The sequence below is a fragment of the Amblyomma mixtum genome, chromosome 1 (genome assembly GCF_055824585.1).
Source record: "Amblyomma mixtum isolate Tamu chromosome 1, ASM5582458v1, whole genome shotgun sequence".
NCBI classification, from domain to species: Eukaryota; Metazoa; Arthropoda; class Arachnida; order Ixodida; family Ixodidae; genus Amblyomma; species Amblyomma mixtum.
Window position 1 is genome coordinate 206,118,073 of NC_143012.1, and position 12,723 is coordinate 206,130,795.

The 12,723-nt window shown below is 47.6% G+C and overlaps 1 protein-coding gene across 7 annotated transcripts in view; it reads right to left on the reverse strand.

The window, feature by feature from the left end:
• LOC149370645 (uncharacterized) overlaps nucleotides 1–12,723 on the reverse strand; it is a 79,967-nt gene that overhangs the window by 54,043 nt on the left and 13,201 nt on the right. For all 7 annotated transcript variants that reach the window (XM_089562480.1, XM_089562494.1, XM_089562484.1 and 4 more), the window contains exons 7-15: nucleotides 11,542–11,685; nucleotides 10,555–10,639; nucleotides 9,168–9,387; nucleotides 8,333–8,456; nucleotides 7,743–7,827; nucleotides 5,016–5,106; nucleotides 3,597–3,658; nucleotides 2,084–2,212; nucleotides 948–1,038 (exon numbers count right to left, since the gene is read on the reverse strand). In XM_089562480.1, the coding sequence (XP_089418606.1) occupies nucleotides 948–1,038; nucleotides 2,084–2,212; nucleotides 3,597–3,658; nucleotides 5,016–5,106; nucleotides 7,743–7,827; nucleotides 8,333–8,456; nucleotides 9,168–9,387; nucleotides 10,555–10,639; nucleotides 11,542–11,685 (1,031 nt within the window). The remainder of the gene's footprint in view (nucleotides 1–947; nucleotides 1,039–2,083; nucleotides 2,213–3,596; nucleotides 3,659–5,015; nucleotides 5,107–7,742; nucleotides 7,828–8,332; nucleotides 8,457–9,167; nucleotides 9,388–10,554; nucleotides 10,640–11,541; nucleotides 11,686–12,723) is intronic.

Genomic DNA, 12,723 nt, shown 5'->3' on the forward strand with positions numbered 1-12,723 from the left:
GAATGGGAACGGCCCGGCACTCTCGTTATAAGCCTCTTCACCACCCGCAGCGCCACGCGTTGTCATTCCGGCGCTCTGGTGTTCCGTCACGTGTGCTAATCTTTTTTACCCGCGACTGTACCGCATCCCACACTGAAAGAAGTTGCAAAGACCCTTACTATTATGGAGCAGTAGTGCTTCGGACACTCCCGCTTATATGTACGAATAAAGCATCTGAAAGAACTCCAAAAAAATCACCGTTCTTAAGCACTTTTCATTCCAAGGAGATGCCCACAGCCCGGGTCATCACCAAATAGGTTCTACTTTCACGCAAATGATTTGTATTAGTTTATTTGGGGCCACTCGGCAATCCAGCATTAAGATAAATCTGGTGTTTTCACTACTCCCTTCAAGTCCAAATCATCGAGGTATTACTGTACATGCCCTACCCATATTCTTTCCCAGCACGTACACGTGCTATGAAAGAAAGCAGGATGGAAGGTATTTCCATGTGTTTCTTCCCTAAACCGACACTATATGTGTTTAGCAAGTAGCCAAATCATCAGACAGCATTCTCAGAGCCATGCCATGACTAACAACTCAAATACAGTAAAGACATCGATAGAGCAAAGATTCCTGCTCTTCCGAGTGACAGTACCAGTGGATCACTGATCACACTGTGCTAAAACTCTCTAAATGCCACAAATCCTTTTGTAAGTATGAAAATGAACAAAATGGTGGCCTCATACATTACTTAAATTGCAAAATAAATTGTGATGCTTAATTTTTACTTTGCAAACTTCGTTGAAATGGAAGCTGCTCCAAAAACAGTTTGTTGCGGGGGAAATTGCCCAAGCAATGTCACGCACGCACGCACACGCACACAAGCTGCCAAGCTGCGTTTTGCTCAAACCAGAACTTAACACCAGGAAACAGCCTCATGCAGAGACCGCAAAAACCACTCTCACCAGCTTGGTGTGCATGGCCACGGAGGCAGTCCTTTAGGAAGCCCACCAACCGATGGTCCAGGGCTACCTCAAGTAACATTTTCTGGGCTGCCTGTGCGCACAAGGGAGGGAAGATGCACAAATAACGTACTTCAAACAAAGAAAAACACAGGCAAAGCAACGAACCCCTGCTTGCTTTTGGATTTCCAAGCTAGCCCGCATGCAACCGAATGATACTGCTCACATTTCTCACAACAGCACTGATTCTTCAAAGCTGACTTTTTTTTTTTTTTGCGCAGCAGACAAGGCATTGACGAACAGATTTCGCACACATTAAACTCTACAACAAATGACAAATGCATGCTTCAGGCATGCTCTATGAATCTACCCTTTTCTGAAGCAAGCCACGAAGAAAAACTTCATGCTACAATCAAGGCGCAAAGCTGGGCTAGTTGGTGTGTTGGCTACACATTGCCTGTGCACTGCCTCTAGCATACACTTTTCACATGAGCTTGCTGTAGTAACTACTGTTTACAGTTTGACGCAAATCCTTTATTCGATGTCAGTTACTCCAAGTACACATGCTAAAGGTTAGCAAGCATAGCCTGAATGAGAAATTAAGTACGGTGACTAGTGTCCCCAGAGAGGAACTTTAGTAACTTAGTGATCTGCAGAATTTCTCCGTTCACCTGCACGCCCCTAAATAACAGTGCAGCCCAACTGCTGTGTCTCTACAACAGTGGGCAGAATCTGCAGCCCATTTGGACCGCTGAAAACTTTTCAGCAAACAGCTTGCTCTGTGCCCCAGAGCTCGACACCACTGCCCAGTCACGGAGGCCCAACCATTTCCCTTAAGGAGCGGGTCGCGAGAGCAGCCCCCTACGAATGAGTTAGTTTATGGGGTTTAACGTCCCAAAGCGACTAAGGCTATGAGAGACGCCGTAGTGGAGGGCTCCGGAAATTTCGACCACCTGGGGTTCTTTAACGTGCACTGACATCGCACAGTACACGGGCCTCTAGAATTTCTCCCCCAAAGAAATTCTAGCCGCCGCGGCCGGGATCGAACCCGCGTCTTTTGGGTCAGCAGCCGAGCACCATAACCGCTGAGCCACCGCGGCGGCTGCCCCCTACGAATGAAAAACACCAAGGGCACTTACTGCATCGTTTGTCTGCCACAGCAGAGGGCGAAGGTCACTGCTGATGAGACCGGCGATGGAAAAGCGAACGCACAGGTCGCCCGCGTAGGCCAGGCCCCTCGACCCTTCCCTGTCCATGTTGTGCAGGAGCTGAAGGCACAGAAGTGAGTGCAAAGCCCAATTCACACATTCACTCCCGAGGCTATTTGTCCAATTGCGAGGGGACACAGTGATGAGAAGCAGGGGGAACAAAACCGCAAATACAAAGTCTCATCTGTCTGTGATCCACGTGGCTATGGTGACTACAAACACCTGTACAAAGCCGCACACCTCGACGCACTTTATTAAGGGAGCACTTCTCTCGCCACTATGATTGTGAATTGTGTGCTCGTGTCATTTAAACCCCTGTCAAGAGCGCAAAATAAAGTGCACTTACAAAGATGGTTTGGTTTATGGAGTTTAACGTCCCAAAGCGACTAAGGCTATAAGAGACGCCGTAGTGGAGGGCTCCGGAAATTTCGACCACCTGGGGTTCTTTAACGTGCACTGACATCGCACAGTACACGAGCCTCTAGAATTTCTCCTCCAAAGAAATTCCACCGCCGCGGCCGGGATCGAACCCGCGTCTTTCGGGTCAGCAGCCAAGCACCATAACCGCTGAGCCACCGCGGTGGCCTGCACTTACAAAGAGTCACTTGCTTGCTATAACAATATGTTAGAAAAAATTTGTTATAGCCACAAGCGAAGCAACAAAACAAAGGAACGAGATTAGATGCAACATCGCTGCCCGCTGCCATCTTGTTTGTTGCCTCATTTCTGGATAGTCTTGGCTGGTCTTGGCTTTTCTTCTATTTATTTTTTTTTTCATCGTTAAAAACTGTTGAACCTTGTTTCATTTGCGCTATCACATTAAACAATCAATTATTATGATTCCTTTTTCTTTTCCGTCGACCTCTTCAGAAATTCCGCTCATTTCGTGCCGCCATTTCTTTTCACGAGTGCACTTTGCTTTCCCGTTTAGCACCGCGAAGCCCAAAGGGCACTCCCCATAAGCGCACTTAACTTGTGCGCTTGACAGGGGTATTACTGGACAGCAATGTCAGCCAGAATGTAATCAATAGGCAGAATCAGATAATGGGCTTTCAGTCTATAAGTTGAACACACAAGCTCGGGAATTAAGCATAGCAACTTCCTCCCCAAGGTGCTGTCCCTATTATCACTGTCTGTACTTCTAGTACACTGTAAAGCTAGGTCTCGGCCAACGAACCAGAAGTCCAAATGCTGCGAAGCAGAGATGAAGTAAAACGATGCAAGAAGCAGCAGACTGCGAAAGCTTCCCATATATAACCAATGAAAAAGCACCAGGGTAATTTCTGACCCCAACCCTCATTATTCATAAGTCAAGAGGAACAATCTGGGTGTCGAAAGATTTACAACGCTAACTCTTTAAAATTTAACTAACCTTGCGCACAAAAAGCATACCACTGGCTTGAGGCTTCAAGCTCAAATACACACTTGGCTGGCATTGACTCACCTGTTGCTGCAGGCCCAGAAATGATGCGGCGACGATGCCTTCCACAGTTAGGCAGACACAGGCTAGAAACAAGGAAAGCAAGCAGAAGCACTCTGATATCACAGCGAGAAAAAGTATGCGCATACAGGTTTTTTACATGTCAAAGCACCAGTGCGGGGCTCTCTGTAATGAAGAGACATGTCTGTATTGCGCTTCAATCAAAATGCCGCCATGACTGAATTCACCAACTCCACTCGGGAGCTGAACGCCACAGCCACTGGGTTGCCATCAAGGATAAGGAAGCCAATGTTAGCACACACCTGCAACTGGTACCAGGATATAGCGAACTCAAGAATAGTCCGCATTTTTTTGTGACATGCAGTATTCTGTTGCGCCCAGTTTTCGCGTGAAAACTCGAAAGGACTGCGCAGAACGAAAGCCAAAATGAAAAACCAATGGCATACCATTAAACAGTAAAACGCCATTACTCGAGGTTGCAACATAGAGAAGCATTTCGCGATCACGTTGATAAGGAGAGTTCGGCAACGCTGCTATGCATGGGGCGGGGGAGTGCGACGCTGCCGCCTCTTTCCGCATGCTCGTCTGTCGTAAAAAAATTTAATTTTAGAAATTGGCATTGCTATTCGCCTTGTGTTGCCGGCGTCCTCCATCAACCCTGCTTCTGCCGCATGTCTGCACCCCCCCCCCCCCCCCCCCCCTCTTAAATGGTTCACAAGGGTGGTGGTTGTGTCAGGTGGCATTTGAAATGTGCTTTAACCATAGCGACAGGCAGCTTTAGGTTGGGAAGCTTTCCAGATTACTTTGCGTGCCTCACAGGCAGCACAATTCCATTTGTAAATTGCGTGGGGGGGTACACTAACTGAGGCCCCACTGCAGAACGTCACTTCACCTTGCTTGACGCCAGTCTCCACGCCAAATTAAAGTTCCTCACTCAATTTGGCAACATCATACCCTATTCTATCAACACGAGGCAAACACTGCCCTCATTTTCTCAACAGTCCCGCAACGTATTCTGGTCAGAAGTTTGTCTCTTCAAGCTGCAGCCAAACACTCAGCAAGTGCCCAACATTTGTGCTAAATTTTCCGCACGTTCGCCATACTTTTGCACAGCATTTCTGCAATTATATAAATTCTGCTAAAGACACAGCAAAGGCAAAAATTCAACGTATTTTGTGCCCAACGTATCAGCGCTTCAGTGCAGTGTTGCACAGCGCTCGCCCAAACGAACAGGTCCACAGTACGGAGCTAGTTTGTCAGCGTGCGCTGAAGAGACCTCCAGTTATATGAATGCCAAGTTCACAGCGGCTAAGCATCTCTGCAGGAAACGCCGCCTAGTTCCAATGATCAAAAAGGCGCCTGTGCTTTGTAATGACGAGTTTTAGAACACAACAGTGCAGTAAAATGTGTACCACAACTCACAGAATGCAAGCGACGACGGGAAATGCGTCTGGTCAATCATGGGGTCGAGCGTGCAGAATCTGCTGATGGAAGACGGCAGCACACGGACGTCCTTTAGGGAAAAAAGAAGGCACAACACAAAACACGCAATCAAGTGAGGAGTTGTTGCAGGACGCAAGACAAATAAAAAATAAACTGGCTGCTTTTGCTGAACATATCAAAACTCTTCAAAGGACAAGCAACAACATCCTACACTTTACAAGTGTAACATGCTGCTCAGATTTATGCAGCGTTTCCACTGGCAATCGAATTTCTCGCAGACAGCCATCCACTGTTAGTGTGAACGCAGGAGCTTGGTACACGGGCGCCTTACAAACAATAAATGCAAGCATGGAATGAAAGAAACGGCACGATGGTAGCCAACACTGGGCGAAATCACTACACCCCACAATAAGTAGTGTTTGATAGGTAGGTTGCGGGCAAAGAAGTGCTGGACCATTTGTACACTTCACCATGCACAGACACAGAGCAACACGCACAAAATGCAGACTCAAAGAGTGGCGCGCAAGACAGAGTGAAATACAGCAGGCAGCATTTAAGGCTCATCTGAAGGCCCCATGAAAACCTGCTCATCGTATCAGAACTGCTCCCAAGAAGAATGAGCATGTCAATCCCAGATATGTTGAATTGATGACTATGTATTTCGAACAGTGAAAAGCACCCCTTTGAAAATGCCATGCAAACACATCACACCACTGTGTGGCAGTCGAACTTCCATTCAGCATTACATTAAATATAGGGGCGCGTATATAATGAAAATTTTGAACACGAATTGAATATGAATATGGAGAAAAAAACGATTTCGAATATTGAACCAAACACCAAATATCTGTTCAGCACGAAAAAAAATTTCATGAAAACATAAACGGGCACATATTGTTGACCACATTTTTAAAACAGCCTATGGTCTTCACAACTGCAATGAACACACCTAGACTGACTCAGCATCATGCAAAAAAAAAACATGACCTGCACAGTGATGCACTGGCGAATTTCACTAACTATAGGCGGCATCACAATCGAGCCAAGATGGCAACCGCAAAGATGGCAACCGTGTACGATAGCCTGGGCGGATTAATAAGTTTCCTTGACTGCACAATCGAGCCACGCTTTTTCACTGAAGGTGAGCGCCTAGCTTTAGCCAAGACTTTGTCATCGGTTCTGTGCTTAACGCAGACTGATACAAACTGGAGATCGTTGACCTCCACGACGTTTTTAACGATGCAAAACTGCCAGCGCTGAGTTCCAATACGGCGGGAAAATCAGCAAAACAGAAGCGCATCTCGGGTTTACTGCTGCATTGTTACAGGCAAGCAAGGCTTTGTGAAATCACAGCATGACGCTGAAAGCTAAAACCGTTCGATCGCTTTCAACTGTCGTGTGCTTGGATTTCAATTCAGCTAGCTGAACCCCAGTAGCATTTCCACGTGACCATCACTTCAGTCGAGCAAGACACATCCTTGTATGTAGGACATTTGTGAGCAGACTTGTTTAGGGCGCTGGATCGGTGTGCTGTGGAATAATTGTGCATAAGTGCTGTGTTAAGGGCAGTGTGCACCATTTGCTTTTATGTCTATACAGCTTTGCTTCAGCGCAATCACTGACCATGAAAAGCAGTACCTGCTGTAAAAGTTCGTTTTGTTAGCTGTACAGAGGACCGCTCAAGCGCTCCAATACAAGCCTATTCACGTCTGTATGTTGCGCCGTGAACGTGATACCATCGAGTTGGAGCACGCCCTCGGAGGCGCGACGGTGCGGGTAGTAGACGCAGGCTCCCGTTCCTGTTTGCACATGCTGGTAAACCAATTCGTAGGCATGGAACTGATGCAGTACAATTTACAGGTCGGGTCTAGCCCGTAAGCCTAAACCTTGTCGGCGACTTTACTCAACCTGCCTCGCTGGCTCATACTTTCTCAAATGCACTGGTCTCTTGCCGCTGCAGTCACTTGTCTTTGAGGTATTATTTTGGAGGACTGTGAAACACATGTGTTTAGAACGAACCGACACAAATGCAAAAACACATAAAGCGAAGAGGGAAAAAAATATAACGCCGGCGCGTTATTGCAGCTCTGGTTACGATAAGATACAATTTCACGAGCAATGCAGTTGCTGCATCGGGCACCAATTATGACCAGCCACGATTGTCACCGTAGTCATTCAATTTTAACCAAAGAAAGCTACAATGGCACACAGTCCTAACCTGAGAGGAAGAAGTTGTCTCTGAAGTTGTCTCTCTGATAATGCCGCGAAAACACGACCACTGACGCTGTGACTGGCTTGCCAATCTGAAGTTTCTGCACCCAAAGCTGCCATCTCTTGGGGCTGCTAGCAGTAAAGCCCCTCAACAAACTAAAAGTAGTACCATCTCCTCTCTCCTCCTCCTGTGCTGCCACTGCTCTCTCATTTCGACCGTGGCGCCCTCTACGCGGTGCGGAGCCAGCAGACACTTATTCAAAAATTTTCAAACAATTTGAAAATTGCAAATACTTGAAAATTCTCTAATATCAATTTCTCGAATACGAATGTGAACCAGAAACAAACATGCTCGATTCGTATCTGAACTCTTGAATATTTGCACACCCCAATTAAATATAGTAATGAATGGTGCTAACAGTCCTGATGCAAGGACTTCAACAAGACAGGGCAACTAAGGGAAAACACTTGTTGTTGGACAGTACTATGACTCACCAGAATTGTGTGGCTTCCGCAGTTGGCTGCGGCTTCAACCAGCGAGAACAGGCCAATGTAGGCGCACAGCTGGTGACTGCTGCCCCTGCAGGTAAGAGCAGAATGCAATGCCTGTGCTCCCAAGGACACCTCTCACCCCTCCACATGGAGAGGTGAGAGATGGAGAACCACATGGAGAACCACATGGAGAACCACAAGCAGGTTACAGAGACAGAACCTAAACTCGGGACCAAACAATGGAGGGCAGGCAGTATGCATAACACCAAGGTATGCTCTTGACATGTGCATTCTTAAGCAGTTGTCTTATCAAGGCTCTTGGAAAGTCAAGAGACCATTGTTCAAGGCCGTGTTTCCATTATCCCAAGTGAGCGTCACAAGTTGACAGTAAGCGCTTTGTCATCATTCTGCCACATTTTTGTTTACATACTACAGAGTGGATACCATGGTGAAGTCCGAGTAGGAAGGGCACTTCGCTAGCATGCAAAAGCACAAAAAATGCAAAAAATTACATGGTACTAAATGAACAGGTAACTCCTGGGGGTGAAGCTGGGGGTCTACACAGGCGGAGAGACGAACCTATCGGGGCCTACCTGAAGGAGTGGGGCATCTGTGCTCTGTACCACTGGTTGATGTCAAACACGGACAGGTACGTTCCAAGCACCCGGCCACCCCGCATCAGCTGCCAGGAGAGCAGCAGCAGGTCTTCCACGTGCTCTGCAAACCACACAGTGCAAACAGGGCAGCAGCATTCACCACACTTCTCTGGCACCCAAGTCTCCGTGCAAGCCTCCCCCTGCACACCTCCCTAGTCAAAGGGCATGCCACACTGTACAAACGACGTACTACGAAAGCAGCTTGGGTGGTGAAAGAGCACTAACATCTTCAGTAAAAATGCAGCAACCCCCACCCATTGCAGTAACAATAGGGGGTGGGGGTGTGAGATGCCTGTTGCATTTATGTCGCTTCACTTGCTCGAGTAAGCTCCATCAAACTAGAGTGTTCAATTGAAGCGATTGAGTATGGGGCATGGGGGTGGGGTGTACAAGAGTCGGTGCACAAGCAATCATGCGTCATGTATGTGTCAAAGCAGCCACGCATGGTCACTCATCGATCCATTCAAAAAGGCGGAGCGAGTGGGTGCGACAGGGGTGGGGGCTGTGTTGAATGTAAGGGCAGTTAGGAGCAACAGTGCATGGACAGCGCTGCCATGATTAACTGTTGCAATTGCTTGCACCAAATCAGGCCAACTTGCAGACCAAACAGATCCACAAGGCACTAGCGATACATGCAGACCGGCTGCAATGCCCTGGATCGAGGTCAGTGAGCATGCTGCTTTTCCGAAAACTCAGAACGGCCTTTGCGCTATGCCAGGCAAGCAAAAAAAAAACTGGATTCCGTCACGCAGGTTTCGCTCCTGCGACTCACCAGAGCCTATCCTGGTGGTGCCGGACGGCGACAAGGGTGTATCGCTGACGGGGCATGCTGCTGCACTCGGTGATGGTGCCGTGTGGAACGAGAGCACACGCGATCCCAGCATCTCCCCGCTGTCCAGTGATGATGACTGCGGCCTTGCCGGAGCCTCCATGCCAGGCACAATGTCAGGCACCAACAGGTACTCAAACACCAGCCGGGAAGAGATCAAGCCCTGCACACACATGCGTTCCCTATGACTCCAAGCGAGTGGGAAAAGAGGGCTTGCATTCCGGACAGAAACTTCCACTCCAGTTACCAAGAATCTCTACCCTGGGTCCACCAGCCTTTGGGCCTAGCTGCTGTGTGCTGTGACGACACCATGTGCAGTGTGACCGCCGTCTTATTTTCAACGTAATCAAGCGCTCTTCTTCATAGGCCACCCCTAGCCCTGATGTCAACAAAAAGTGTGGCAATAACTACAGCGGCAACAATGAGGAACAAATAGTCACACTTATCCAAGCTGGCCTGTCTGATGCACGCTCGCGTCTTATGTTGGGTCAAAATACAATCCTTACAGCAATGCTGGCATCTATTTTAGTCCGAAAAATCGAAATTTTCAACTCCACAAGGTCTGAAATATCAGTCGTGTATATGTACAGCCCCCGTCAAAAGTATACAGCCCAAGGGGTTTGCTTCTAAGCTCTTTAGCGGGGCTCCCTAGCAGGTCTAACAGTCCAAAGCTTGGGAGGGTTGAGGGCGCGATGCCATGCCTCTTTCGGGAGGTTACGATTGCTAAAGATGCATAATGAGGCATGCAGCAGGCCTCACAAGCAAACCCCTTGGGCTGTATACTTTTGACGGGGGGTGTACATGTTAACACCAGCTCCACGATGTGGACAGACACGACCCAAATAAGTAAAATATTTCCTGGTGTACTGGGATCTCCAAAAAAAGCATTTCCAAGAAACGAATGAACAGTTTTCATCACGTACCATCTCGACAAGAAGGGCTCCCAACAAACTCTCGACTTCAAGAAAACATTCAGGTAGAAGAAACTTTTCTAACTATGAACTACATTTTATCAAGACCTGAATGATACAAATATCGGGGGACCATGAAAAATATCTGCATCACAGGAGATTTGCTTCATCAAATAAGAGCAAACTCCGAATGCTGAGACACGAGATAAGCGAGTACGCAAATCTTTTCACAGCTGACAGATATGTTTACGGACATATGGCACATACTGCACGACTGACGATCGCAGTTTTGGCAATGTACAAGCCAGACCCCAATGCTCTGAGCTCGTGGCGCATACCTAGTACAAAAACATTTCCAATCCTGCTCAGTCCAAGTGAAATTCACAAAGAAGAAACTTAGACAGGGAGAGGTGACTCACCTTGTATCTGTGGCGACCATCTTTACAAGGCACTTTCTTCTGGAAGCTCAGCGAATGCAGGGTTGCAAAGGAGAAAGAGCTGGGCCTGTTCAGAGAAGCAGAGAGAGGTAACTTATTTCCCACAAACGAACACAACAAGACCAGCATCTGCAAGACATGGACAGGGATGCAGAAGCACCACCACTAGGATGTTCCGCAGCTTCACATTCAACGATACTGCTTTTTTGAAGCTTTTTCCTTTTGAGCGTCACTTGCTTGGGTTTGGCCTCAGGTTTGTTTGTGCAAATTTATGCGCCTACTTTTAAGACAAGCATCGGATATACTGAATGCATTTTTGCTTAAAATTTTAGTTTGTCACCATTTTCTCAGCTTTAACCCCCTCAGGGGCTCTGAAAGGGGCTCTCAAGGTTGTGATCTGCCTAGGATGTTAAAGGAAGCCCCTTCAGAAATACCCCCCCAGCTGGAATTTTTTTATGTGTTTTGTGTAAGATGAGTTATCTGTAGTCAAAATATGAGTTTCTGTGTATTTGTGCCTTTCCCTCTCCTCTCGTCACTTTTTGCATGTTGAAGTGTTGGCACTCCTCCGCCGGCCCCACTCGCTCGCCCCTCCGCCGGCTGTAGATGCGTGTGGAAATTCCCCACGGGGCGGAGTTGGCGTGGTGAACCAATGACAGCATTCCGATGCTGACGTAACAAGCGCTGCATGTTGCTTTGCATGCAAAATCGGGCGAAAGCCCGGCACCGCTGGTCACCGCAAGGCACGGAAGTGGGAGTTTTTAATATTCAAAAATGTAGTGTGAATTATCGGCTCGCCTATGAGGTCTTGCACGCAGCATGAATGCTCGCTGGCCTGTACTCTATGCATAATGCAAGCATTTCATAGCCAACCTCAGAAACCCTTTTCAGGGACCCTTTACGCTGCCTCCTCCACGGTTAGCGCAAGCAAGTGGTGACCAAACAGAACGGGTGGCACGGAGCTTGACTCACGGGGTGGTCACGAATGAGCCGGCACTTGTGGAGACTGTGCACCCCTGGGCCACCCACAGGTAACAGCAGCAGCGGGGGTCATTTTCGGGCTCCTGCAGTGCCAGGGCCACCACGGGGAGGTCTGTGGTTGCGGTGACCACCACCCTGCAACAGCCAGTCCACATCCCTTCAGGGGATCACATGCACCTACTCCCGAGCATACAAAACACAGATCATATTGAATTACTGCCTTTATTGAAGGTCCTAGCTTTCCATGATTGCACGAAAGACTGAAGATTTTAGATCTTTTTTTTGGAACACTGTGTTAGCAGCCACACACTTTTTTTATGTTATTGCTGATATGAACATTAGTAATAATAACAAACCACTGGGAAAATGACAAATTTACCGTATCTATAGCCAAACGGGCGAGTTGGTGGTACATATTGAAGGCAAACAGCGCAACGACGCAGTTCAGTTGTGAGTCGGCGCTTGTCCTGCGTTTTCTTCTACTCTGTCTGCGTCGTTGCGCTGTTGGCCTTCAAGAAGTTACCGTATCTGCACAGTATAACACGAGGGGGAGGTTGGCATCCTGGAAAACTTTTCAAGTAATATTATTATGATTATAAACTGATCTTCAACTGTTCAACCCAGCCACACCGAAGCCACCTAAACCCCTTTTCTCAGAAACAAAAAAAAAATGGACCGAAAATGGCACACTTTTTTTTTTACCTACTCCACTGAACACTTTCAGTACACACCATCCTGTTCTGTGCCTTTGCACACCATGTGGTTGGCCCCCAAGGTGACTGAAAAGCTAGATTCTCCTAGTAACTCACCAGCCATGTGATGAAGGTCACTTCAGCTACCTCGAAGGGCCAGAAAAATAAAAAAAGTGGCACGGTTCTAACATACTTGAAACGTAGACCTGAGAAAGCACATTTTAGCCTGACTGGCTCATGATTTTGCTTTGCTAGGTCGTCGGCACATCTGGCACCAATATTATTTCGTAGTAGTATTAGTTGATAAAGACGACAATGTACAATGCACAGCGCAAAGGTGTGTAGCACTTTGACACGAGGCGTGATTGGCTGCGGCAATAGCACAGTGCTTTTGTGCCATGGCCAGCAAAGCTGATCTGTTCGCGCTGCTGTGGGTTCAAATTACAGTTGCGTCAATATTTATATTTATTTATTTATTTAT